The 27,397-nt window shown below is 50.9% G+C and overlaps 9 protein-coding genes across 9 annotated transcripts; 5 read left to right on the top strand and 4 right to left on the bottom strand.

Annotated features, from left to right (window-relative positions):
- Positions 1-21: 21 nt before the first annotated feature.
- Positions 22-4,378, bottom strand: N7468_009532 (SKI complex subunit tetratricopeptide repeat protein SKI3; the record flags this gene model as incomplete). The annotated part of the gene is made up of 4 exons (XM_058478828.1): positions 22-3,257; positions 3,326-3,948; positions 4,006-4,206; positions 4,263-4,378. The coding sequence occupies 4 exons, from the start codon at positions 4,376-4,378 to the stop codon at positions 22-24; spliced, it is 4,176 nt and encodes a 1,391-aa protein (XP_058327158.1).
- A 1,029-nt stretch (positions 4,379-5,407) lies between these two features.
- On the top strand, positions 5,408-7,810 carry N7468_009531 (sterylglucosidase 1; the record flags this gene model as incomplete). Its single annotated transcript, XM_058478827.1, has 4 exons — positions 5,408-5,791; positions 5,838-6,769; positions 6,818-7,136; positions 7,184-7,810. The coding sequence occupies 4 exons, from the start codon at positions 5,408-5,410 to the stop codon at positions 7,808-7,810; spliced, it is 2,262 nt and encodes a 753-aa protein (XP_058327157.1).
- A 727-nt stretch (positions 7,811-8,537) lies between these two features.
- N7468_009530 (karyopherin MSN5) lies at positions 8,538-12,801 on the top strand (the record flags this gene model as incomplete). The annotated part of the gene is made up of 11 exons (XM_058478826.1): positions 8,538-9,365; positions 9,419-9,607; positions 9,655-10,126; positions 10,178-10,302; positions 10,353-10,424; positions 10,475-10,699; positions 10,756-10,859; positions 10,949-11,207; positions 11,255-11,397; positions 11,453-12,048; positions 12,119-12,801. 11 exons carry the CDS (start codon positions 8,538-8,540, stop codon positions 12,799-12,801), a joined length of 3,696 nt encoding a protein of 1,231 aa, XP_058327156.1.
- A 493-nt stretch (positions 12,802-13,294) lies between these two features.
- Positions 13,295-13,963, bottom strand: N7468_009529 (putative NADH-ubiquinone oxidoreductase subunit GRIM-19; the record flags this gene model as incomplete). Its single annotated transcript, XM_058478825.1, has 4 exons — positions 13,295-13,364; positions 13,417-13,569; positions 13,706-13,812; positions 13,913-13,963. The coding sequence occupies 4 exons, from the start codon at positions 13,961-13,963 to the stop codon at positions 13,295-13,297; spliced, it is 381 nt and encodes a 126-aa protein (XP_058327155.1).
- Positions 13,964-14,176: 213 nt separating this feature from the next.
- trm10 (tRNA (guanine(9)-N(1))-methyltransferase) lies at positions 14,177-15,382 on the top strand (the record flags this gene model as incomplete). Its single annotated transcript, XM_058478824.1, has 1 exon — positions 14,177-15,382. The coding sequence occupies one exon, from the start codon at positions 14,177-14,179 to the stop codon at positions 15,380-15,382; it is 1,206 nt and encodes a 401-aa protein (XP_058327154.1).
- Positions 15,383-15,979: 597 nt separating this feature from the next.
- N7468_009527 (uncharacterized protein) lies at positions 15,980-18,479 on the top strand (the record flags this gene model as incomplete). The annotated part of the gene is made up of 4 exons (XM_058478823.1): positions 15,980-15,998; positions 16,100-16,592; positions 16,654-17,473; positions 17,511-18,479. 4 exons carry the CDS (start codon positions 15,980-15,982, stop codon positions 18,477-18,479), a joined length of 2,301 nt encoding a protein of 766 aa, XP_058327153.1.
- A 614-nt stretch (positions 18,480-19,093) lies between these two features.
- Positions 19,094-20,282, bottom strand: N7468_009526 (putative oxidative stress response protein Oxr1; the record flags this gene model as incomplete). Its single annotated transcript, XM_058478822.1, has 2 exons — positions 19,094-19,238; positions 19,297-20,282. The coding sequence occupies 2 exons, from the start codon at positions 20,280-20,282 to the stop codon at positions 19,094-19,096; spliced, it is 1,131 nt and encodes a 376-aa protein (XP_058327152.1).
- Positions 20,283-22,147: 1,865 nt separating this feature from the next.
- N7468_009525 (putative endosome-associated ubiquitin isopeptidase (AmsH)) lies at positions 22,148-23,805 on the bottom strand (the record flags this gene model as incomplete). Its single annotated transcript, XM_058478821.1, has 3 exons — positions 22,148-22,801; positions 22,860-23,600; positions 23,662-23,805. 3 exons carry the CDS (start codon positions 23,803-23,805, stop codon positions 22,148-22,150), a joined length of 1,539 nt encoding a protein of 512 aa, XP_058327151.1.
- Positions 23,806-24,217: 412 nt separating this feature from the next.
- N7468_009524 (uncharacterized protein) lies at positions 24,218-26,133 on the top strand (the record flags this gene model as incomplete). Its single annotated transcript, XM_058478820.1, has 3 exons — positions 24,218-24,359; positions 24,415-25,499; positions 25,522-26,133. The coding sequence occupies 3 exons, from the start codon at positions 24,218-24,220 to the stop codon at positions 26,131-26,133; spliced, it is 1,839 nt and encodes a 612-aa protein (XP_058327150.1).
- Positions 26,134-27,397: the final 1,264 nt, after the last annotated feature.

Below are 27,397 nucleotides of genomic sequence, written 5' to 3'. Positions count from 1 at the left end.
AAATGGCTAGACTTATGGGGATCACTCAGGCTTGGGCTTGGACTTGGGCAGGTTCTCACGAACCGCAATCCATCCATCTGGCAGGTGCGGAGCAACCATGATAGCTCGGTACGCGTCCGAGAGTCTTCCTGTCTGAGCATAAGCCCGGCTGAGATCCTCAGCGTCCAGGTCGCCATGGGGAGGAATGCTGTGCAAAGCGCGGTCGAGGGCGACAAGGGCGGCGTATGATTTCCCCGATGCAGCGGACAGCTCCTTCCAGCCTTGTGGGTTGCCTGGGGTGAGCATAATAGCTGCAGTTGCCTCTTGCCGCAATCTCATCTCTTCAGGGAGAGAAGAATCCTCGTTTAGACCCAGCGCGGAGATTGCCGATTGTAGCTTCAGAAGCTTGGCCCGCTCATGCTCGTGAATGTCGTCTCTTGTTATCATGGTGCGGATATCAGAATCTAAAGCATCAATAGCATCTTGATCTTTGTCGAGAAGAGCAATCGTTCCAAGTAAAGTGATGGCTCCCACATGGTCGGGGTTGCGTTCAACGCAGTCAAGAAGCTGTTGGCGCGCCACCGACTGCTCCTCTTCACCACCCTTCGCCCACAAAACTTGTGCAAGGAGACAGACGACATCTGGAGCGTTGTCTGCCTCTTGGAGGGCATCACGGAACATGTCGATAGCAGTGTCCATAGATTTCATGAAGTAGTGCGCAAGGCCAGCGGTGAGATGTGCGGAGAGTCGAAGCTTCTGGCAAGCCTCGGGATCGAACTTTTCCGCGTCTTCCTCGCCAGACAGGGTGAGGGCCAGTTCGGCTTTCTCGGCAGCTTGTTCGTAGTCGTGACAGGCCAGCAGCACACGACCCATGTCGGCATTAGCTTGGGCATATTTGGAGAGAGACGCTGGTGACTCGGTCTCCTCGTACTCAGCCTCCATGCCAGCCAATACCGCCTGCAAGCTGGACTCTGCGTCAGAGATCTCTCCCATTCTCTCCGCTAGCAACGCTTTCAGATGTACGGATGCCAGGTCTGATGGGTCCTGGGCGCAGAGTTGGTGCAATGCGAAGAATGGCTGGATTAATTGAGAGACTTCATTTGAAGCAGTAGGACTGGAGACGAGCTGATCAAAGAATGTTTGGCTGTATTGGCGCTTAGATAGAGTAGAAGAAGAGCCTGAGATATCGAATGCGTGTTCGAAGATACCACGTGCTTCTTTCGGGTCCCCGCAGAGCATTGCGATCATTCCCTGCCCAATCCATGCATGGGGGTAATCCGGGTCTGTAGACTGAGCACGAGTAAAAGCTTGATTGGCAAGCTCAATGTCGTTGTGTAAAAGGTAGAGGGCACCCAGGTTCGTCCATGCTTGGACATTTCTCTCGTTGAGATGTAGGCTTCTGACAAACGAATGTTGGGCGACCTTAGGACTCATGACTGTGGTGGCTACCCCAAGCGCGTTCCAAAATTCAGAGTTACCAGCTTCGAGTTCAATGGCCCTTTTGAAACAACGCATCGCTGCTTTGAGAAACCTGCGGGGCCGTTTGCCCTTGCTCCCGGGGTCCGGTTGCACACTGCGATATGCACGGTATTCAGCCCAGCCAAGGTTGTACCATGCAACAGCCCGAGCATGGACGTCTTGGGCGGAGATGTGAATGGCTCGCTTGTATGCCAGAATCGCCATGCAGATACAAGCGTCCGCGGAAACAGAACCATCCGCCTGATCTGCCTTCAGCCAGTCATTGCCCACGCGATCGACGTCAGCCAAGATATCAAGCGCTGTTGGATCAAGCTGAGTAGCTAGGAGTTCTTTGCACTCTGGAAGTGACAAAAGCCGATCAACCTTTATCTTGATGTACGTAAAGTTGGAGTATGCATCCCCAACAGATTTCCACAAGTTGAAGATGTCCGCTCGCTCCTTGGCGAGGTCGCGGGCGACATGAATAGCTTTAATTGAATATTCCGCAGCATTGTTGAACATGCCTCCTTTCAGGCTTTTCCACGAATTTTCCGTCAAAGTTTGGATCAGCGCGATTGAATTGCCGACCTCATTTGCTCGTTCGCGTAAAATATCCTGATAGGCAGCAATCGCCGCATCATATTCACCGAGCTCTCGTCGTACATTCGCAAGCATGTAATGTGCGTACCAAACATTCTTCTTTTCTTCGTCAGAGAGATTTTCCTCCAAGGTCTGGGCAAACTCGAACGCCTTTGTGGCAGCGATGTAGCGGCCCGAATGGTGGTAACTCTCCGCGAGTCCAACCCAGCAGTGATAGTCGTGTGGAGAAATTCGTAGGGCGGCGTGGTACGACGTGATACTCTGGGTGTACTGCTGTTTGTTGATTTGAACGGTACCCAGGGCTGAGTAGGGCCAACTGTATCCCGTTCGCTTGGATCCGGGGGCAGGCTTGCATTTGCCAGAGTCCACCACGCGTTGTGCGACGGCCTCGACAAGGTCCCATTCTTTCTGGTCCGCATACGTAGTCGCTAGGCGCTCAGCGGCCTGGATTTCGTCACTCGATAGCTCAAAGGCCTTGTGGAAACACCGGGTAGCCCGTCCCTTGTCGCCTTTGTAGTCCGCATAGAAGAAGCCGAGGCTGGTGTACGCCGGCGCGTAGTTCATGTTCGCTTGGATTGACGCCAGGAAGTTCGAGTATGCACCTTGACGGTTCTTTCGTGCAACCGGGGATGGATCGAGCTCCCATTGGCAGTATCCAATGCGGTAGAGCAAGACAGCCTTGGAGGCTTTGTTGTCGGGCTGTTCCTCCTTCAAGCGAGCTAGAGCATCCTGAAGATCATGAAGACCAGTTTCAAGATCTCCGTTAAGCGCTCTAGCCCAGGCCAGCTCGCCGAGTATTTTGACGTTTGAGGGATCGCGCTCAGAGGCGCGTTCCAGGAGGTTGACAGCCTCAGTGTGGTCGTGATCCTCCATGAAGATCAAACCAATACCGAGAAGACAACTGGTAGAAGTGGGGTCACGCTGGAGGATTTCTTCGAAGATACCTTTGGCCTCAGGGTGGTAGCGGGGAGATTGGTGGTAGATCAGAGAATTTGCAAGTGTAGTGTTCAACGCGTCAGTCGTGTGGATAAAATTCGCACCAGAAACCCTGGCAGCTTCTTTAACGTTGAGAAGACCCTTACGAGCAACATCGATGGCACTCTCATATTCCTCAAGGGCCAGGTAACGCTCAGATACTATCCGGTGCGCAATTATCGAATCCCGGGCAAGATCGAGGCCATCTACCATCAGAATGAGATTCGTGGTGGCATCGTCACTTTCTGCAGTAATCTCAAATTCGTCTTCTTCCTTTTTTCTTTCTTTTCCTTCGGGAAAGGAGACATTTCACTTTCGAGGAACCCCTTCAAGACCTTGGAAAGTCCAGTCTCTGGAAAGAAATCCCTGAATTCTCGGAGTGTCCCCACATCATACTCGGAGTAACTTTTGACGTCCTTCCATTCTAGCACAATCTTCCAAGCAAGCTCGAAAGGGTGCTTTATGATCACCATATCTTGCGAACCCCGAATGAGCTCGTTCCTCTTCGTCCGTTTATCCTTAGCAGAAGCAACCTCCAATTCGTCATAGCTACGCTGGAGAAGCTTCTCTTCGTACTTACGACGCACATCGTCGTCGTTGGTCCAGTCAATGATTCCGCGGTAAAGCTCCTTGAGCCCGCTCTTTTTGAAAGCTTCCCTCCTTACTTCCAAAGTTACCTGGTCGATCCGGGCACCAAGGCGAGTCCGTCGCTCGCCAATTTCCCGGTTGATGAATTCCCTCTCTTCCGGCTCGGCGATCTCAATCAAGCGAAGGTAAGTAAGGGACGGGTGAGGAAGTCGCCCCTCAAGGAAACCGTACAGAGGTGAGGTAGGGAGTTGTAATTCTAGAGCTTGCTTCTGCTGCGTCGCTGTGCCATAACTTTTTGCTAACTTGGTGTATTTGTTGACTAAGTCCTGGCATCGCTCAAGCTCGTCACTGCGGATTTGTCAGAATAAATCGGTCAATCCACTCTGGTGTGTACTTATATCATACCTATTCGCAAAAATTTCTCCAAGCTTCAGGACCACTTCACGGTAGGCATCAAGTTTTTGCCCTTGTTGTTTCTCATACAAACTGATCAACCCTTGCCAAGCTGTGCGGTCATCGGGCTTTATACGCGTCGCTGCCAGATAGGCCTTTTCGGATTCATCATTTTTGTTCAACTTATCGTTGGCGAGTCCAAGGAACACATTCCTAATGTGTCAAGACCGGTTTAGCTTCATGCACAGAATGAGCAGTTGCCCACATACCCATGGTAATTTGTTGGATCTTGCGAAACCAGATCCTGCGATTTCTGGATGGCTGTCGCATAATCCTTCGCATCCAAGGCTGTACGGATAGCCTTGAGCGCAGCTTTGCTCGACATGGTCAATGGCCACACCTATGAAGAGCGGGGAGATGTGTGGTGGAGCAAAGCTGTCGATTGTGTACGGAAGCCGATAAGCTCCAGATCTTATCGCCAAATTGCGAGGTTTTATAATTCACCGCCGTGAAGGCCGCCGGTGTTTAGTATTTCCGTTGCCGATAAGCTAACTAACAGTTGTAAGGGTAGGTCATCACTGGAAACTTAATTTGGCCGTGATGTCCCTACTATTCGTCTCGATCTCATTGTCTACAGCCAACTGATTTCAACTCCATTTGTCTAGTTCTGTATTTCACAATAGTACTATATTTTAACAGTTTGACATCTTGGATATTTGTGCACAAATATTTGCTAAGAACAAGGTTCATAAGGGCAAGACATCAGCAGACTCACAATGGTGAGGTCTTTCATTCGATATACAATCTGGATGCGACCAATTTCAAAGGGGAGATTTAGTAGCTTCCATGGTAGCAACAACGGATCATTCTCTTGTTATAAATGTATAAGACACTGGCAAGTGCTCGTCATTGGTTAGGGCTCCAGCCAGTCACACTTACCATATATGAAACGAACTTGCGGGGGCTTATCGGCCGCCGTGGCTGTCTCTCCCCGGAGCCACGGGAGAGCAGATGATAACGTCACCCTCTCCTGTCTTATCGGGCTTTCCCAATGCCTTGGCATTTCATCTCTTAACCACAACTTCCGTCTTTCCTCCTTTAGAGCCCTTCAAACCTACTCACAGCCGCTATCCTGCTGAGGGTTGCCGCGGTCTGTTGAGGCCGTAGGGCAGACTCAGAACCCCTAGCTACACTATTCACCGACAAACCAGGCAAGCTTCGAGCTCCACCTTTGCTACTCTGGGTTTATCGACATAGTTGGAAAAGAGTGCTTACTGTCTCTAACTCTAACTTGGAGAAATCTACACCTGGAGGTCCATATCACTTTCGATAACTTGGCTTTACTCCTTACGATATCATCAAAGTCTCAGCTAGTTCATCCTCCCTTCTGCCGATCCGTCTTTGAATAGTCAAAATGGGCTTCATGCAACTCCACATTGACGGGCGGACCTTTCGGGACCCTCAGAACCGAGAGATCTTGCTTCGTGGGATTAATGTGGCGGCGGACGCTAAATATCCTAAGTCCCCGGATATTCCGTCTCATGAATCCAATAAGTTCTTCGAGGGCGACAATGTATCGTTCGTCGGCCGCCCGTTCTCATTAGAAGAGTCGCACATCCACTTTCAACGGTTACGCAAGTGGGGATACAATACCATTCGCTACATCTTTACCTGGGAAGCCATCGAGCATGCTGGCCCGGGAATCTATGATGAGGAGTGGGCCGCGTTCACTGTTGAGATTCTGCGAATCGCGAAGAAATACGAGTTCTATGTGTTTATGGACCCGCACCAGGATGTGGTAAGTACAGCCACTTGCTTGAGATGGCTACTGCTAATTGAATCAGTGGTCACGGTTTTCGGGGGGGTCAGGCGCGCCTCTATGGACACTCTATGCGGCCGGGTTCGAACCCAAGAACTTCAAGACGACCGGAGCAGCGCTTGTGCACAACACATCCGACAATCCTGCCGAATTCCCCAAAATGGTCTGGAGTACAAACTATACTCGAATTTTGTGTCAAACCATGTTCACCCTGTTTTGGGCTGGTCGCGATTATGCACCCAAGGCTATCATCGATGGGGTCAATATCCAGGACTATCTGCAAAACCATTACATCGGTGCTTGCAAATTTCTTGCCCAGAAGATCCATGATGCGGGCGACCTTGAGCATGATGTTGTTATTGGATGGGAAAGCATGAACGAACCTCATCGTGGGCTTATCGGCTTTCAGGATATTTCTGTGATCCCTGCTGACCAACAACTGAAACTTGGAACATGCCCAACTGCATTCCAAGCTATGCTGACTGGCTCCGGTCGCCCTTGTGAGCTCCCTACCTGGGCCTTTGGAAGCTTTGGGCCCTATCAGACTGGGAGAGAGCTTCTTGACCCAGCTGGCGTCACGACCTGGCTATCAACAGACCTTGAAGATAGGAAGTACGGCTGGAAACGAGATCCTGGCTGGAAGCTCGGTGAATGTATCTGGGCTCAGCATGGGGTTTGGGATACGTCTACCGACACGCTGTTGCAAAAGGACTACTTCTCCAAAATTCCTCAGACCGGAGAGAAGATGAACTATGAGAAATTCACTAACACTTACTTTTTGAATCACTACCGCGCATTCAGAGATGCCATTCGAAGTGTGTGGCCCCAATCAATCATGCTGTGCCAGCCACCTGTGATGGAAGTTCCGCCTGACTTAAAGGGCACCATCGATGATGACCCAAATATGGTGCACGCGGTCCATTACTATGATGGCTTGACACTGATGACCAAGCACTGGTATGTAGCCAAAATATCCATCTTTCTGAAAAGCTCTAATCGTTACAGGAATCGATTTTATAACGTTGATGTAATTGGAGTCCTCCGAGGAAAATACTGGGCTCCGGCCTTTGGAGTGAAGGTTGGCGAGACTGCGATTCGGAACTGTCTTCGCGACCAGCTGAAATTCCTTCGTGAGGAGAGCATCAACTACATGGGCAATCATCCCATGGTTTTCACAGAGATTGGAATCCCGTACGACATGGATAACAAATATGCCTACCAGACAGGAGACTACAGCAGCCAGACCAGTGCTATGGATGCCAACCATTTTGCCCTGGAAGGCAGCACCTCCAATGGCTACACCATTTGGGTCTATGAAACGGAGGTATGTCACTATCCCTTGTGCTTTGTATGTGTCCTAACCATAACCAGAATTCTCATAAATGGGGCGACAACTGGAACGGAGAGGATCTCTCGATCTATTCCGGGGATGACTTGGAACTGCCCACGGGCGCTATCATTCCCTCTCATAATCCCAATTCCCCTTCTTATTCTGAGACTCACGGCAATGTCGGTGGGGCTGAAATTGGACCCCGCAATCTCAAGCGCGCCCTGACGACACCCTCTATCTCGAGCACCCATTCCCAGGACCCACCACCAAAGGGCTATCGGGCGGCCGAGGCATATTTGCGTCCAAGCCCTGTCTATGTCGGCGGTACCTTGACTAGTCACGCTTTTGATCTCCGCAGCTGCACGTTTACTATGTCATTGACTGCCAAAGCTCCCACGGACGCTCAGGCTCCAACGGAAATTCACCTGCCGGAATTTCACTTCCCCGTTGGCAACTTGGACGTGGAGATCAGCGGCGGGAAATGGGAGCTGGACAATTACGAAGTCCAATCAGTCAAGCTGCAGCGCCTACGGTGGTGGCATGCTGAAGGAGAGCAAGAGCTAAAGGTTCAGGGTGTAATACGTAAACCCGGGGGAATTGCTAATCCAGCAGGGGAGGATATAACATATATGGATCAATGCCAACGAGGAGAGTGTGCTATTATGTGAAACAGACTTGGCTACTTGGAATTTCCGTATTTACCAAATTTGAATGCAACTTGAATAATCCATTTGATTCAAGGCCGGATTTCTTTGCTTTGGAAATGTGAGTTGACAGCAGCAACCACTGGGTTCGCCTGGCGCCCATGGATCGCGCGCGTAGAGAGAGATAAGATAAAACAATCGGTGACGGAGGGGTACAACTTAAGAGCCCGTCGAAGCCAATAGAAGCTTGGGAAGCAGGACAAAGATGAAACAAAAACCTCTGGACCCGCTTTGTCCATGGATCCCTGAAATTAGAACGGGCTGGGACGAAAAGGGAGGTCAACTATAGAACGCGTCGAGTAACAACTTGAGTGAATTTCAGCAGACCGGCACTTCCAACTTCCGCCTCGCGGGAAGATCACTTTTCTCCCGCTCAAAATAACCCACTCCACCTTCCCCTTCCAAGCCCCTCGATCCCTTCGCTGGAGCCACCTCTTCCTCGTTCAACTAAATTGCTTGATTGGCGTCCTTGGTTGGCCGTTGTCACTGTGTCCGACTGCGAAGCACCTCACGGACAGGTCCAACGGCCAGGCGAACCGAACCGCGGGCCTTGAACTCCTCTCGGAGTATGAACAGTTAAGGACTGGATGCTCGGAACCAGACAGCTCAAGGACGATCCTAATTGAATCCCTCAACCCGTGCGCATACCCTCCGAACATAATCCACGCAACCGAACTTTGGCGCCGTCAACATGGCTGCGGAAGAGCTCTCTGAGGCCGGCATGGCCGACATTATTCGGGCTCTGGAGGCAATCCACAGTCCTACATCGTCCAACGATCTCCGAAAAGAGGCTCTCACGTTTGTTGAGTCTTTAAAAGACAGTGACGCTGCGGCCCGCAATGGCTTCTTGCTCGCGTCGCGCTCAAACCATGCGTACGTCGTGCGGTATTTTGGCTTGACACTCCTGGACCATGTACTGCGCCATCTTTCATTCAGCAACGCCGAAGAGTCCGCGAACCTCCGATCGATCGTTCTACAGCTCGCCGAGAATCTGCAACCGGAAGACCCAAGCTATTTCCGCAACAAAATCCCGCAGCTATGGTCCGAGGCCGCCAAGAAGAGCTGGGGGCTGGACTGGATGGACATGGATGCTACGCTAGTAAAGTTCTGGGGCTCATCACTTGTGCACAATGAACTGGTACTTGCTGTTTTGGAGACACTGTCTGAAGATGTTTTCTTCCGCGAGGATACAGTCTCGTCCTTGCGCGGCACGGAGCTCAATCGCGCTCTCGTCGAAATTTTCACCCCTGCTGCAATTGTGGAGCATATCAACCCGGACAAGAACCCCAGTGCGGTGCTGAGATGTGGGCAAGAAGGATGGCTAGTCAGAATCTGCGAGTTCCTCGACAACTGCGTTCTGAATGTTTCCAACTCTCCGCAGGCTAGGGATGCCGCCGTCAAAGCCTTAACTAGTCTGCGATCCGCTCTTTCCTGGTCGATTTACAAGGCGGTTGTGGCGTCGCACGTCGTGTCCAGCATTTTCAGGGCGCTTACATGCCAAGATGAGCAAGTTTTGCTGGTGAGTATTGATTCATTGTTTGTCGGTCTGTTTATCCTAATAAACCAATTTAGGCTGCAGTCGAGGCTTTGCATGCGCTATATGGGAGAAGTAACATGGGGAGCGAAGACTCGCAAGAGCTTGTCTGGCTCATCTTTGAACCTGACTACTTAAACGCTCTGAGGAATGTCTATCAGTGGTCTGTTGTTGGCCCAGACGACATGGACGATCCAAAGTATCTTATTTCAAAGAAACTTTCTGAGGTAATTTGCTTCTTCCTCAATAGCATCACAGGTGCTAACCGAAGTAGACTGTTTCTTATATCGCGGGCTGTTTGGAGGATGAGCGAGTCCTTCGGCAAATCATGCATCGTCTGGACTTACCCGGTTTCTTCGATTTCATGATCAATATCATGCAGAATGAGAGCTTGGTAGTTTCTATTCCTGCTCTCCATCTTTGGTCCCGGCTGCTCACTATAAACAAACTGAATGAGCTGGACTTTGTGGTTGCGCAAACTCCTAATTTTTTGAACATTTGTACCCAGCGGTTGATCCGCTGGGAATCTTCTTCCACGGACTCAGATAATCCTACTGTGCAATTCCTCATAGATGATATTGATACCGTTCCAGAGCGCCATGCATTTGTTGGGAACTATCGCCGTTACTGCTCGTCAATAATCGAGAGCATCACTCTAAAACGACCCAAAGAAGCTGTCAGTGAGATTCTCGCAAAGATCGATACCAATTTGGACAGTCTCTATGATGGAGTCGAGCCTTTCTCAAGTGGGTGTCCGTTCTTTGATGCAGCGACAGGACTTTACTAATTTTGCAAAGTGCAAACATTCAGCAAATCATCAATCCCTCTCATGCGAGCCGATGCTCAGTTCGCGGTCGTTGAAGCGGTCATCAAGGGTTACCATAAATGGATCGAGGCCCACGGAAAAGCCCCTCAGAATGATGTGAGTATTTAATTCAAACTACCAATGATTGCATACTGACCGGACTACAGGAGCAAGATCGAAATGGGCTTGAAAACGTGATCGAACATTGGGCAACAAGCCTGATGCAACGTTCCTTCGATGTAAGATCTCAGAGAAGGAACAGGCAAGATTGTTTAATAACCGCCTACAGGACCCGGTTTTGAAACAGCGAGTCATTAAGCTGGTAGTCGACATCTCTTCTCGTGCCCTTGACAATCACCCTTCATTTGCCCTCAAAGTTCTGGAGCACATTCTCATGACACGACTTCCGGATCATCCTGAGTTTCCTGCATATTCTGAGGCTTTGAAAGAATTGCATGGCCTTGCTAGTCATGAACTCCGCCGTTTGGCAATGCGCTATGCGGATTATTTTGCCGTACGTATATCCGCGACAGGTGTTATCAAAAGGTACTGGTACTGATCGAGTCTTAGACATTCTACGACCTGCTGGAACCGAAGATCACAGAGATCACCATGACAAATCGCGTGGATGATAAGCTTCAAATGGAGTTGACATCAATCCTGCTCATTATCATGTATGCTTTGTTGTCCCAGTTTGCTTCTCTTCGTCCTGTTTCTATTTCTTTTCTTCGCCTCTTTGGGAGATCTCGGCTAACTTGCGCAGGCAACGGGCCAACAATGTTGATCCCAACGTGCGCAATACCCGACTAGCTTCTTTCCTTGAGCCAATTCGACAAGCTTGGCGGGATGAAACGTTTTGTCGCATGGCCTCGACCTTTGAAGGCTTTTGTTCGATGTTGGGGTTGGAGAACGTCGGATCATACATGCAAGCTAAGCAAGCCCATCGAATTTCGGATTGGTCAGAGGTTCATTTGGACAACGAGGGAAAGATTGTCCAAGAAGAGATGACAAAGAAATTTCAGGTAAATTTCTTCGGAACTCGTTATTTAATATTTTCTGACCTTTCTAGATGCTACCGTTGCGAGGGACTAAGACCATGCTGGCAGTCTCCACTGACAAGCTTAAGAAGACCACTCCCGCTTATGAAGTTGCGTGTAACATGTGGCATGACTTGATCCCAGAAATACTGCGAACTCTCTTGCCACTTCTCAGGTACCATCCTTTATCGGTGAATGGCGTTTTGAGACTGATCTAACAAATCATGTAGCAATGCTCATGCATTCCACAATCCGTCGAATTGGGCAGTAAGTGACGAGATGCGCGCCGTGGTCGAGCGTATTCTCACCGATCGCTTCTGGCAAGCCGGTATCTCGACTGGTAGCCGCGACGATTTCTATGCGAGAATTACGGCGTCCAAGACTACACTAGAGGGATTCGCATCATCTGTCCGCGGTAAAATCAGAGCTGTGCGTGAATCATGCTACTCTATGCTTTTCAGTATGAGTAGAATGCGCCATCAGTTCTACGGATATGCCGAACTCCCCCTTCCGCTGTCCCAAGCGCTCTTCAAAGATGCAGAGCATCTTTCATCCCATCAATACTCGGTCCTGCTCAACATATCTCGCTGCTTAATCGATGACTGTCCAGTGCAATATCGTTCTCAATTCCTACCACCGATGCTTTCGACCCTTTTCCAGAGCCTAGACCGCAAGATCACTCATGAATGGGAAATCATTGAACAGCGGAAGACTGGACTAGCAGAGGGAGATCTTACGGATGAGATGAAATCTGAGAGTGTGCTCCGCCAACTGACATACTCTGCGGTAATCATGGTGGCCAGCCTGTTCGACCCTCAGAGGGGAGGTAAGAAGAGACAACACCTATCCTCTGTCCCGACAGGGACTGAGAGAATGAAAAATTGACCATATACCAGACCCAGATCGAACCGAGTCTGATCTTCATCCAGGATCGCCAACCCCAGAGCTCGGTGACTCCATTCGACAATTTGTCCTCTCATCCTCGGATATATTCGAGCCCATTATGCTTTTTTGTACACATGCTCTTCGTATGCGTGACACGAGATGCTGTAGCATCATCACTAGGGTTATTCGATCCATCCTTCCGGACTTCGCCCCCAGTCCGAAGGACAACCAGACCACGGTCACCATACGCGAATTCATCTGCACCGATGTGCTCAAGGCATGCATCACGTCCGTGCACGAGCCTTACTTTGTTGACATGCAGAAAGATCTGGCCCAGTTGATCGCATCCATCTGGTTCATCTATGGCCCAGCTAGCTCTACGCCACGAGATATCTTCCTCACACTACCAGGCATCACCGAAGAAAAAGTCGTGAATACTGAAGCTCAGCTTCGCCGAAGCGCTTCCCCTCGCCAACAGCGTGCTCTTGTTCTCGAACTCCTTGAGCCTCTTCGGGGCGTGAGTATCGCCGAACAAGGAAAAATTCTAAGCTCGCGAGAAGAACGACGCAAGATCCGCAGCGCACTTCAAGAGCGGTACATGACTAACCACGAAATGGAAGCCCAGGAATCGAACCCTCGGGTTGACATCAACGACGGTCCAGATCTCTCTGGTGTTGCTGACCTGTTCAGCTGATATTGTGCACTTTCATGTTTATTTCATTCCCTTATATTATTCATCACCGGCGCGCAATCTAACGGACTACCCTGGCGGAGGCGCTTATGTCAAAAATAATGCTAGACGGGTCTCTTGTGTACCACTAGAGAACTGAAAAGAAAAAAGACCAAAAATACAACCAAGATATGTAAACTTTCAAGTAATCTAAACCCGAAGCTTCTCTCATTCTCTCATGGAGATACTAGTACTAACAGAGTCAATTTCTATTGGTAGAAAAGCAAGCAAGGAACATAGAATTGAATAAATGTCTCAAATTCGCAAAACCAAGGAAACTTTCCTAGAAGTGTTATATCTACATTGTTTTTCTCGAAACCTTCGAGATCAGAACCTCCTCACGATCTTCCGATTGCATCGACCCCATGAAACAAATCTTGACTCCAACTCTGAGCCCAGAACGCGAAACTATAGCACCAGATCAAACATGATGAGGGACAGATAATCTTGTGCTCCTTTAGAACCACGACTTCTTAGCTTCAGGGGTGACTTCGCTGGGGGTGTAGACAACGGTAGGTCGGATAAAGCTGCATAGAATTAGCGATTGGCTCGAAGTCTCTCACGTACGGCGGAACATACCGGTCAGAGTTGTAGACCTTCTCCTCAGCGCCCAAAAGCTCCTTTTGGCGCGCATTCTCGGCGAAGTGGCGGCGGACCTGGTCGCGGTCCTCCTCGGCCTGCAGAAGAGGCAGAAGGTAGAGACGGGACCACATCTTCTCACGGGTGAGTTCCCTATATCGGTAGGAGATTAGCCCCCGGTCACGGTTCAACATAAAAGGAGTATTTCGCTGCTGGGTGGTCTGGTCCCAATTTCCATCTCGACATTGAACGGATCGGAGGAAGGGACCACTTTGGTGGGGTCACGTACCGTTGTTCGCGGACACCGACCCAGTGTGTGTAGAATCCATAGGCCATGATGGCATGCAGACCGACGGCATAGACCCAAGGCCTGAAGCCACGGGCGGGGAGGTTGCGCTAAAGATTCAAACGGACGTTAGCCATGGCGCTGCTGAGAAGCTGCTCCGGGCGGCTCCCTCTAGGGCCATGGAGGCCCGGACCTGGGCCAATGGCGTACCTTGTACTGGACTTGAGCGTAGCCCCCCGTTGGGGGCATATCCTGAGGCATTGTGGCGGTGGAATGGGGGATTCGGATCCTGGGGATGTCAAGGCGGATGAACGAGAAGTCACGATGGGGAGATGCGGTCACGTGTCGGCCGTCGTAATGAAGGACCGGTCGTCTCTGATTGGCCGTAGATCGGCTGTTCTTATTTTCTGCCCGCATTCTACGCCCACGAAGAGCTCGAACTGCCCACCGCATTAGAATTGCGACTACACAATAATGGCGGAAGAAGAGCGCCCGAGGAAGCTCCAGAAGCTTGATGTTCCTGACAACGATCCTACTCCTGGAGAGCTTGGTCCCGCAATGACAGGCGCCCTTCTCGCCGACGAGTCGAAGCAGAATACTGCAGCTACCGGGCAGAATCCAGAAGAGGCTGCCACTTCTACAACCGAGGGAGAAGCCAAGGAAGATAATGCTCCAGCTGAGAATGTGGACGCGACAGCAGGAATGTCCAAAAACCAACTTCGGCGACTACGCAAAAAAGAGAAATGGGAGAAAGACCGCGAACACCGGAAAAGCCAGCGGAAGGAAAAAGCTGCTGCGAAGAAAGAACGACGCCATAAAATGCTGGAAGAAGCTCGCGCTACAGGTGGCGAGGAAGCGGTCACTGCATTGCGCAAGTCTTGGGCCTCGACCCGAGCTTTAAAGCACAAATCGACGTTAATCCCGTTATCCATTGTCATCGACTGTGGCTACGACGACTTGATGAACGTCAAAGAACGAATTTCTCTGGCTTCTCAATTGACTCGTGTCTACTCCGAAAACACCCGTGCACCCTGGCGCTCGCACCTTATGTTCAGCTCTTTCGACAAGCTTCTGAAGGAACGCTTCGATACCGTGCTTGTTGCGCATAAAAATTGGAAAGGCATTCAGATCATTCAGGAGGACTTTGCCAGGGCAGCTGAGCTTGCGAAAGAACACATGGCGTCTCCAAAAGGTGGCGCCCTTGTTGGTCCCTTCGCCGATCAGACTGAAGCCAAGCCCGAGGATGGCGAAGTCATTTATCTCAGCAGCGACAGTCCCAACACATTGACAGAGCTCAAGCCTTACAGTACATACATAATCGGTGGCTTGGTAGACAAGAACCGATACAAGGCTGTTTGCTACAAAGAGGCATTGAAGAAGGGGATGAAAACAGCCAAACTTCCTATTGGCCAATATATTCAAATGGCCTCTCGCACTGTTCTTACAACCAACCACGTGGTGGACATCATGCTCAACTGGCTTGAGTTGAAAGATTGGGGAGAGGCATTCATGAAGGTCATTCCACCACGCAAGGGAGGGAAGCTAAGAACTCAGTCAAATGAAGCTGATGATAATGCGGAGGAGGTTGAAGATTATGCTGAGGATGACGTTGAGGATGTAGCCGAGGAGGATCATATTGCTGCGGTAGAAGCTGCAGCAGATGACGGGGAGGAAGAGTAAGGGCTTCGAGAGGTCCTATCTTGACCTAAGAAGCGCCCGTTCCATACCAAGATGCCATTTCTACATGTAGAATCCAACTACGGTGATCCTATTCCCGAACTAGATGAAATTTTAGATTAAGTTTACAATATATTCCATAATCAGTTCTCAAATTAGTTAGACTGAGGGGCTTAAGAGTGGCCAACCGGAATTACAGGGCATTCCGCCCATCACTCTGGCTTGAAAGGAGACCAGTCATACACTTGGTGGCGTCTTTTGGTAGGAAATTTGGGTTCTTCCACTAATTCAGATATTAGGGTTCTATGTTGATTGGGTTGCCGTTTCCACTTGTTGCTTGGATCTGGATTCGCCACATTATTACATAATCTAGGAGCCACAGACGCCACAGTACGATGACGGAGTCCACTTCTTTCACCATGCTTCATTTATTTATTTTTATTTTTTCTAGGTTGATACTCCTCTCAGCCTTCTTTGTGTTGCTGTCGGTGGCCGGACCAGCTGCATCCCTTCGAGTGTCTTGAACCAGGACTACCTGCCCTTTCTGTCTTCTCTGGTCTTCGCCTTCAGTCTTGCCCTGGTCACCTGCCCCTCGCAACAATGTTTATGCTCCGCAACGGTAGGTAGCAACGCGTTCCTGCCCCGCCAAACCCCTCCATACCAACCACGAGGTTTACTCCACAAAGCGTCAAATATATGCTAATATTGGTTCTTGAACAGTGGGCAAGTTTCTCTTTCGGGATACTTCGAAAGAATCCATCATCGAGATCCCTCAAGGCCAGCTCTATCTTGTTCGCCCCTTGTCCCCCAAAGGCTACTCTGAACTCATCTTCAAGGACGCAGCTGCTTCCATCCGCCGGACCGGCCAGGAGTTCCAGTACCAGTTGGTGATTCAGAGGGCTTACGAGGAAGGCGAAGAGGAGCTTGCCGAGGACGAAGACGAGCACGGTGCAGCAGATGGCCTAGACAAAGACGAGAAAGTCTTCCTATTGGACCAGAGCCTGCACTTCCGATCTGAGGTTCGCGAAGGTGGGGTCAAGATCCTCGCCTGGGACGATCTCAGCGGAGACGAGGGTGATCTTTTTGAGTTCATCTGCGACCCTTCTGTCCCCTCTGACAAGGTCGCCACCTTTGAGTTGGCGGCTTTGCAGTGCCAGTACGAGCGCAAGTTCCGCTGCAGTGCCCAGAAAGCTACCGAAGAGGAACTGCAACAGTTCTCTTTCCAAGAAAGTCCGATTCCATCCGCCAGCCCTGTTGCCTCTCCCACCCTTCAGTCTCAGAATCAACCCCCCCTCCGCCGAAGAAAGCGCAGCAGAGATGGCGAAGGACGTGAAATATGCCCAGTCGAAGGGCAAGATGAAGTCCGGAGCTGAACAAGACAAGTCGACTACTGCGCCAGCTGCCGCTCCCCAACCCGAATCGAAGGAGATCTTGGCAAAGGAGAGAGCCGAGCTGCACTTATTCGACTTCGCCACTGGAACTTTCGTGTTGCAAGAGTCTGAGGTTGTCGCAAGCGTTTCAGAAATTGGAAACTGGCAGTATTGGCTGCAGATCAGCAGCAAGGACAAGGACTGGCTCGGCCAGGCTGTTGTGGCAGACATCAACCCTGTCTTCAATTTTGAATATTTGTCGTTCATCTTCAATCATTATGCCGAAGATGGATCGGCCTACTCTTGGCTTCTTCGTTTCAGGGACCAGCCCTCGGAAGAGCGCTTCCAGGAGGGCCTTATGCAGGCGCTATGGGAGCAGTTGAATGAGATGAAGTGGAACAAGGTGAAGCAAGACGATCGCGACTACGTACTAGACGCCTTCCAGGATCTCACAATGGACGATGCCGACGAACATCCCGAGGAAGAGGAAGACGAAGATGAAGAGGAAGAAGCGACCGATCAGGATGACGGGCAGCGCAGTGAACATTACGATAGCGATGAATCTGACGATGACCATGTTACGCGTGATGCAGATGGAAACGTCAACTCCCAGCTTGCTGTTGGCTACAAGCACGACCGGTCTTTCGTGGTTCGTGGCTCCAAGATTGGTGTCTTCAAGCACACCGACAACAACAATCTGGAGTTTTCGACCAACATTTCCAAGGTCGAGACCCCCTCGCGGCAAGCTATTCAGTCCTAAGAAGGTCATGCTTCATGCGGAGGATCAAGACTTGATACTTCAGAACACCGATGATCCCAATTCTCTTTATCGTATGGATCTTGAATACGGTAAAGTGGTGGATGAGTGGAAGGTGCACGATGACATTACTGTTGATACATTTGCCCCGGAGAGCAAATTTTCTCAGATGACTGCTGCTCAACCATTTGTCGGTGCATCGAGGAACGCGCTGTATCGCATTGACCCTCGTCTTTCTGGCAATAAGCTCGTGGATGCTGATCTGAAGCAATACGTGAGCAAGAATGATTTCTCTGCCGTTTCCACTACCGAGAAGGGCTATATCGCGGTTGCATCCAACAAGGGAGACATTCGCATGTTTGACCGTCTCGGAATTAATGCTAAGACTCACATCCCGGCTCTTGGTGAGCCAATCATCGGTCTTGATGTATCAGCTGACGGACGCTGGGTGCTAGCTACTTGTCGGACCTACCTTCTCCTGATCGACGCGCTTCAGAAGGACGGCAAGAACGAAGGCAAACTTGGGTTCGAAAAGTCATTTGCCAAGGATTCCAAGCCTCAGCCTCGGCGTTTGGGTCTCCAGCCTGCGCACGTTGCACAGTTCCAGCACGAGACGAAGCAGCCCCTGTCCTTTACCACGGCCCGTTTCAACACCGGTGTTGATACCGAAGAAACATCGATTGTTACTGCTACTGGGCCATTCATCATCACTTGGAGTATGAAGAAGGTTCTTGCGGGCCGCAAGGATCCTTACACCATTAAGCGATATGAAGAGAATGTCATGGCCGACAATTTCCGGTTCGGTTCCGACAAGAACGTGATTGTCGCTTTGCCCAACGAGGTCAACATGGTCGCGAAACGAAGCTTCCAGAAGCCTACTCGCGAGAGTATTGCTGGCCCTATGACTCCGGCTCGTAACCGCAGCGGTCGCCAGAGTCATCTTCGGGACAATATCGTCAATTCACCTTACTAGTTGTCTGTTTCCCATTCCCCTTCTGATTTCATGATTTGCTGATCTGCTTTGTGCCGTTACCCATACCCCCTGCTGTTTTTCCAACGATTTTCTTTTCCCTTTGTCAAATCCTCCTTGACGCTTCACACTCAGGTTCGAGGGCTGCTTCTAATCTTTGTTCCCCGCGACAGCGTTCTATTTGAACCTTGATCAAGGTTCTTCTATTAGGTAGCTTGACTAGATACGAATAAATCGAATTGCAACGAACCATCCTAGCCTGATCGTATGTGTGACGTTGTAGTAATGACGGCTGCGTTCATTATTAAGTTGAGCCAATGTACTGAAAATTTTTCTTGGAGATTGGACCTTCTTTCGCTGGATCACCTTGGAATGCATACAATTCATACTACCAGTCGGTCTCGACAGGCTACAGATTATCCAAATAGAGGGAGTCTTCGCAGCGTCTATACATTCATAAAGAACGTGGGGCAGACAAATGTCCATGACGCCCAAGTAATCAATGCTATTCTCGCGGGGTATTAATGATCATCGAGACCTGTCCATCCAAATTTGCAAACATTGACCCTTGGTGGTAGGATACTAAGTCGTATATATGCTCACTTCGCCGACATACCTTATGAGCCCACATACCACACCTCGACACCAATGACCTCGAATTTCTCCCCCTCCTCCGATAATGGTTCATTACCAAATGTCTGACAGTGTGCACTGACACCCTTTTCCAAGCTTGAATCAACCCAAAGGCCGTAGTGTCCATCACTGTCATCAAAGGTTAGTCCACGTTATTTCACACCCAGGAATGTCGATATCCACTTACCCTCCGCCCAGACTCAGAAACCCAGTTTCGCAAAACATCATGTAATCGTTCACACCGCTATAAGGAAAGGCTTTGAAACGGATACGCTCGGGGGTACTAGCCCCACTGCGCGAAGGCGTGTTAATCGAGGAGGGCGACGGTGGAGCAAGCGCACCCCCACTCGCCGCCGCCAGGTTGGTTTTGATATTCATATTGAGATTATGGGCCGGCGACTCCGTCTTCGATTTCGGATCATTGCGCAGGGTGCTCCAGCGCCCGGCGTGGGTGGTGTCCGCCGAAGGAGGAGGGGGCAGGCCCGCGCGTTCGAGGGCCTCCTCTGATTGAGGCCCGTCGGTGGAGAAAGCCAGGCCGAGGTTTGCGGGTGGTGGGAGGACGCTGGCCCGCCAAAGGAAGCACTCGCCCGTGCCGAAGAATTGGGAGTTTGGGTGCGGCGCGTCGGTCATATAGGCGCCGAAGACGGTGCCTGCGGGGGAGGCGTCGCGAATAACGAGGACATAGCCCGCCCGCGGGCTACGATGGGAGAATTCTTCGCAGTTGTCATAGAGGGTGCTGAGGGAGGCCCCGTCCCGGTCGAGGCTGTAGGCTAGGCGCCATTTTTCGACGAGTTGGAGGCGGGCGGGGACGAGGAGGCGGATTTCCTCCGCTAGAGCTCGGTTGAGAAGTTGCTGTTGTAGAAGGTCGGCGCCTTTGGGGATTTCGAGAGATAGAGGGGTGAGAGGCGGTGGTTGGAACGGGGAGGCTGTTCGGCGCGGCGTGAAGACTTCGGAGGACGAGTTGGACCACAGGCTGGAGGGCATACTTTGTGGGGGCGTTGGATCCGTAATTCGGCGATATAATCCCTTTGCGACGTGTGTGACGGGGTAGGAGAAGAAGGAGAAGGGGGAGGCGAGGTCTTGTTTTTGCTGAGACGTGTGAGATGCAGGCGGGGTGTTGGAGGTGGTCGTGTCGGGGGTGGGAGACCCCCTATCTGAACTGTCGGAGGACATACGGAAGCTCAATTCGACTGGCGCAGACTACTCAAGATGTGGTGGTGATAGGATATCCATGCAGATGGGGCGCGCGTGGGAAAGGATGTGGTCTTGAGGTGAAACTCAGGGAGCCGCATGCCGTACAGAAGACCGGGCTTATCTACCGTGAAACAACCACCCCCGCACAATAACAGCCAATCATCTTCTTTGTTGAAGAATATCATATGATGTTTCAATCGATTGATGAAAATGAAGAGATCTAGTTCCCAAAACATATTCCACGGCTGCCGATTTCTCGGCGTGGAAGCTCCCTTACTCGGAAGTTGTGATTTTTACTGGTAATCAATCCTGGACGCGCCCAAGAAAGAGGTCGCCAAGTAACTTATCGCCACAAGCCTCATGCACAGCTGCTCTGCGGCTAGAAAACTGATGTTTTCATGTGGATCCAGCACAACCAGACCCTGTGGCGCATGTCAAAGAGCATAATAGAGTTAGTCACGTGAGAATGGCAGTGGGCCATACCCCACTGGTCTACTGTACAAAAAAAGGGGACAGCAGTCTGGAGATATCGAGCATAATCCTGGCGCGATTAAGATTCTTTGGGAAACCAGAGGTGTTTTTTCTTGTATCCGTCATTTGCCACAAGCGTAGAACACAAGCGTAGTGATTCTCGGGAGTCGATGTAGATATGACTTCGAGAGTACTAGATGTATATGTGGTAATGCGCATAGAATGCGAGAACCAGAAAACATCGAGAATCGGCCAATATGACCAATTGACATATAGATGGGTCCAGCCATTTCCAAGGTTACTGCAGTGGAGCTCGAACGGGCATTTTCATTGATTTTGCCTCTCCTGATGGAATGACGGAACTGTGGCGAGGAGGCGCTCTAATATAAGAGACGCGAGCAACCTTATCTCCATTTATAACGTGAACTGCTTTTAACGCGACGGGGTCACTATTCTTTTCCAAACCTGTAACCACAATGGCGACGAGGATCTCTCGTGCAGATCGCTACCACGGCGAAGTCGCCCAAATGGAGGCAGAAGCGTTCGGCGCTCATCACCACCATCACATTACGCATAATGCGGAGCCCAGGTCTAAAGTAAGCATCGCAAGCTGGAAGAACGAGGAGCACATGAGCAAGGACCGATTGTGATTGACTCGATTGAAGGGCCCTTATCGAGTAGAGCACCTGAACCGGAAGGACAAGCGCTCGCCCGAAGCATCACTCAGGGCAAAAGAAAGCTCGGGATCAGCCAGCAAACGCACGTCAAAGAAGAAGTATGGGAAAAACCATTATCACCCGGGGGATTAAGGATCATAGAACATGACGGCAGCTATTGCCATGCATGAGAAAAATATGTCGGAGGCGGGGATGATAGACTTGGTTGAATAAAGCACAATTTTACCTCTTCCTGATGCATATAGCCTGGTTTAGTCGCCAATGCTTGCTTCAAAGCAGACTGCCTATGAAAGTGTCAGAATGCACTACGTAATGGTCGTAATGAGCCCGAGTTCAATGCTACGGCGTGCGTCCGTGAGCGGGACACGAAAGCTAGAAGGCAGCAGGCCAGGGACAAAGGCAGAATATCAAAGTATCAAAGTATCGAAATGGAGAGGAGGGGCAAAGGAGAACGGACTCGACACATAACACGGTCATGTAAAGGAATGCGAGTTGTTGAAGCACGTCGTCGACACAAGAATTCCAAGACGACAATGCTATTTCCACAATTCACACAGAACAGAAGACCTATTGCAAGGTAGCTGGCTAAGGAGAATGACACCAACCGTAGTGTATCTCTGCAAATTAAATCTCTACAGAACAATGGGCCAAATGAAGATAAGTGTGTGATTCGATTGTGCGCTAGGGTATACAAATTCAGACTCGCGATCCGGCGGCACGAAGGTCCACCGTCTCAAATTCTAATCCATTAACTTCAACAACATGCCCCGGCCTCAAGGCACCAGTGTAAATGTTTTCTTGAGCATGAGGGTGGAAGAGCCCGCCCTGCGTGCAGTTCAGCACAGTCTTCAAACCAGGCGGATCCGTAAGACGGAAGACGCCCCAGTCTGGATCTTTGCTGGGAGCACAGACGATAGCAATACTCTCAGGAAGCATCACCTGGTAACCGGAATGCGTATGCAGGTCCCGTGAGCTCATGAAGCAGGTCTGGGTGGGATGTGTATGAATCCAGCCGAGCATGATCAGATCTTCCGTGTCGCAGTAATCAAAGAGGGCCGATTCGTTTGTGGTTTCACAGGTATCGGAGGTCGAGACTTGATCGGGTATGACCAGCCTCGAAATGAAGAGCGCATTGGAGACAAGTGTCCCGCATAGAATTCCACATGTTTCTAGATTGCGGTGCGTGTTGGCAGCCGCCACAGATAAAAAGCGCGTTCGAAGGTGGGCAGGGAGGAAGACTGAACGTAGAGGCGTCCCATTCTCCAGATACGCAGAGGGCTTGAACGTGTAGCTCGATGGGTTGAGTTCGGGGTTGGCATTAGCCGAGAGTTTCTTCTCAGGGACAAGCGGCTGAGGCGATATTTTTGATGGACGGGGGGGGCCCATCCATGGGAGATCCATCATACACGGCGGCTTTTCGAGGCTGAGCCGTTTCCTTTGGCGGTAATACTGGAGGAGGCTGTCGTTCGGCGTTCTTGTCGTGAATGGCGATTTGACCGGATGAGATAGGGTCGAGAGGCTTCTGGAGAGGAACGGTTGGATACTTATATGCTGAAGACACTGGAGGGGCCTCATGCACAACGGGTTTCTGGGGGCCTTTTGCTTGGCTGACCGAATGGGTGTGGTCGATATTTGACCTTATACTTTGAATGCGCTGGCTAAGATCGGTATCGTTCGTCTTCCTGTTAGCCTGTAGGGCACTCTCCCAGTCGCTCCATTCCCCCGCAATGCGACGGCCGTCATGAGTCTTGCGCAGAGTGGCTCTGCGGGTCAACTCGGACTGCGCCAATTTCACCGCAAGGTCTCGGTTCTCCCCAGCCTCCAACGGCTCCGCGACGCCGGATAGAGCAGGATCCGCGGGAGTCTGTTCTGCTTCGGGTATCGCAGGTTCCGATGATAGCTTGCGCGATTGGCGTTCACGCATGAGCTGAGTGTATCTCTCGTATCGTTTGTTGATCCGAGGTTTGAGGCTCTCCAGCTTGACCAGGTTCTTCTTGACTTGCTTCTCGGCGGCCAGCAACCCAGCTCGCCCTTCGCCGTCTTTCTGCGCGTCGGGATGTACAGATAAATGTACCAGAACCAGCTGAGCATGTCGGAAGAGGAGGAGGTATGCTTGTTCATCGTTTCCTTCGCGTTCGTAGATTTGCGCCTAAAAGATATGGGATGAGTATGTATTGCGTCGTTGTCATGTGGGGTGTCTGTTGACGGACTTCACGGATCAGTGTAGAGGCCGTTCGAAGCCAATACCGCAGAGCAATATTCCCGTTGTACTCGTAATCTTGGGCGCGCTTGCTGATCATTTCCACGCTCATGGGAGGACGACCCCCTGGGCTGGATGGGATCTCAGGCGCCATGATGTGAGAGAATTCGGCGGGGAGATGTTTCAAGCCCCTCTTCACGCGATTCAGGCCGCAAAGGGCATGGTTGACAATGGATGCGGGAGGGCTGATACAAGGACCAGTGGCCAAGGCATCCACATTCGAGGGCTGACAAAAGAGTGTGGTGAGACCAAGGAGCAGAATGGGGAGGCCTGGACGGACCTGGTGATTGAGTGGGGAGGATTCGCGAACCCGCAAGGTGGATCTCCGCCTTCCGCTCTGCTCTGCATCTCCAAAAAAAAAAAGTGTCGACGGATCGCGCTGCGCTGCACTACGCTACAATCACACTTGTATTCGGCATCATGTTTCAGCGTTGAGCTTGATTTGATTGTCATGACTATGGGTAATGCCTATACGACCTCATCTTTCTTTGCACCGCGAACCATAAATGGCCAAGAACCTCAAGAACCTTAAGAGATGGGCGCCGTCCGCGCGTACGCCCATGAGCCAGGCTATATTCGACCGCTTCTCTCGAATGAGGTTATTTAGATCGGCGCCAGCTCCAGGCATAGTCAGTGAGGAAGCATGCGGTAAGTTTGAGACGCAAACGTTGGTGAAAGGACTGCTAGCTCACACGAATCGCAGACGACATTCTTCAACGACTCTCGCCCTACCTTCGTCGCAACCCTCCCCTGGACATTATTGATCTATGGCCCATGTCTGGCGTGTTCTCATCCAAGATTAACAAGTACCTTCGTCCACGTCGACATATTCTCATTGAGCCGGACCTCCACGCATATCGACCTTTCCTCACAACCCTGGCCAACAGCGATCCCTCTTATACGTTGCTTTCGGAGCATGTATACAGAATACGGGACTGGGATCAAATATTCGCGGACCATCTACCAGAGCAGTGCCAGGCGAAGGAGATACCGAAGGGGGTGATGCTGCCCAAGAACGACACACTATTGGTGATAGCCAATGTTCCGCCTCAGGCATCGAAGAAAGAACACAACACTCCAGCGAGATGGTGGGCGGCAATGATGGACAGTTGTCTGAGGCGACAAGACCTTCACAGATACGGAAGCGTAAGGATTATCGCGACGTTCCCTACGGAGGAAGTACATACTGTCCTTCCGCGTCAATTAGCCGATCGCAAGCGCGTGAGTTTTCTCACGGAGAATGTCGCATTGCATGCTCTAGACATTGCTGCTACAAAACATCAAGAACCCTGGCATTCTCTTAAGTCATTGGTATCAATCACGCGGAACTTAGAACGCGCGGAAGAACGACGAGAGGCAAGGGGCATTGTCACCCCAGCCGGCCGTGAGGTTCCTAAATTGGTTCCTGCTCCATCAGCTCCTGATAAGCAGATAGGCGTGGATCTCACAGATAACGAGATCACCTTCCCTCGAGTACAGACAGAAATACACCTCCGTTGGATGGATGATGTGGAGAAGCATAATAAATTGCTGGCTGAGGTAGGTGCTCACCATGCCGACACCAAGAAGGCAGCAAAGAAAGCTAGCACATCACGTGCAGCTTTAAGGAGAGAGAACGGTGTCTGGAGTATTCGTCAAAATCTCCTTGATGCCCAACTCAGGATCGACCGCCGAATGCAGGAGTTATCGCGTGCAGCCGCGGACCCCAAACAAACTGCAGCCGACCTCGAGAGACTTGATCGAGAAGTTGCCGCTTTGGTTGATCGTTTCGAGACCGAAAAATCTCAAGTTCACCAGAAAAAAAAAGCAGAGCTTCGACCGCTTCTTGGATGACGCGCGAGTCGAAGCCAGTTCGGAGGACCTTGATGGCTCTCCTCTCATGTGGGACCGACGACCATTCAATCCTTTGACCCTCCATGAACATGAAGTCTACCCATATGATCCACGAACCGTGCTATATTTCGAAGCAGACGAGAATCCGATCGGCAGGCAATATCTCGAGAGGGTTCCAGAGGCCAAGCGGGAGCAACTGCAACAGATTTTCGATGCACTTACTTTCTCCGGTACCAGTACCCCTCTGACCGTCGAGGAGTTATCGAACGCTATCTTCCCTGGGCAGCCAGTGAATCACTTAGTGCGAGATATTCCCGAGTTAGCTGGTCTCGCTAGAAAGCGCCTGAAACCGGGATGTGGTCCTGTGCCTCTTCCCGATCCCACATTAGACGCGGCCAAGTGCTTCCAAGAGAACATTGACTACGATCTGAGTGACCTTCGTGTACGAACTCTTCCGATCAGGGTCATCTGGGAGATTTTGCTTTTGTATCACGCTAACGCCATGGATCTCTCATATATCCAGTTCTCCCGGCTCCTTGGAGGCGCAATTACCACCTACCGGCATGGAGTGGAGGAGTTCAAAGCTTAACAAGCCCGGACTGTACTATAGCTTGTATTACTACGTCATTGTACATCATGTAATTATAGAATTCCAAATAGAGAAAATGAATTTCCTCCAAGCGCTTTTCGGAAGCCGAGCACACTGGGCCAGTTATTTACCAACCCTTCGGGCTCGTGGACCCAAGGATTGGTGGGGAGCGGCAGTACTCCGTGGTTCGGGCCTCTAGAAACGCGTGAAAAGGCATGGATCAGCCAAGTCGGTTTCCAGCTTGGAAGATTTCCCAGGTCCGTCTATAAAAATCTTGCATTAGCGCGCATCTGCTCCCCCATTGACCCGTCCCGTGCGAGGCGAGGTGGCCGTTTTTGCGGAGACCCGCATCCGGCAGGATGCGCACCAAAACCACCAAGCTTGCGATATTTTTGGTGTGGTCGTGGAGGCTCTGATGGTGTTGTTATCTTTGGACTGCGTATTCGTAAATCGTCATCCTCCAGATAAGCGATAACGATAATAAGGGTCCTAAGGTAAAACCATGGATGGACGAAAGCTAGCGCTACGGTTCCCGCGCTAAGACGAAAAACGAGCAGAAATTTCTACATCTTATCTCTGTAAGATAACGATCGCCTCGACTAGCAGCAATTTACTAATAATCGTATTCCCAACCTAATCTCCCACTGGTCCTAATCGTAATGGTTGGGGCCGGTCAAGTGCCGATGTGATAGAGCTAAACCGTGAAAGATGTTTCCAAGACACGTTCGTCCCCGATCAGCGCAATCCCACCCGCAGGTTTCCATCCGCTAATTTCGAGGCGCCAACCATGGTTACTACCGTCGTATTTGCCCCAAGCCTTTTTTTTGCTGTCACTTGCACTCTTTCCCCGGTCTGGACCGGTCATCGAACGTCGCGAGCTTTCCCCGTTCTCGTCGGGCTTTACCTTTTGCCCCCCAGCTATTTAGCGGCTCCTCTCCCTGGACCCTTCGTGGCTCTTTTTCAGACTTTCCCTCGGCTTTTCTTCCCCTCTACGTGATTCTCACAGATCCGTCAGAATGATATGACCGAACCATGAGCCCGAAATCTCATCCCCGGGGCGATTTGATGTCTTTTTAGCCCGACGACTTCCACTCCCCGCCACTGCGTCATAGTACCCGAGCCCTAACCCAATTACCGGGAAGCATAAGTACGGCCTCATCCTGCTCGTGGCGCCGTCCTCTGATATCAGCGATAACTCATCCCGACCAGCCGGGGCTTTACCTGGTTCAACTCCCACCCAGTATATAGTTGGGACGTTACCAGG

Source organism: Penicillium chermesinum (assembly GCF_028974085.1).
Source record: "Penicillium chermesinum strain IBT 19713 chromosome Unknown utg000007l:1.0-2695246.0:1.0-2697696.0, whole genome shotgun sequence".
NCBI classification, from domain to species: Eukaryota; Fungi; Ascomycota; class Eurotiomycetes; order Eurotiales; family Aspergillaceae; genus Penicillium; species Penicillium chermesinum.
This window is presented reverse-complemented; position numbering and strand designations above follow the sequence as displayed.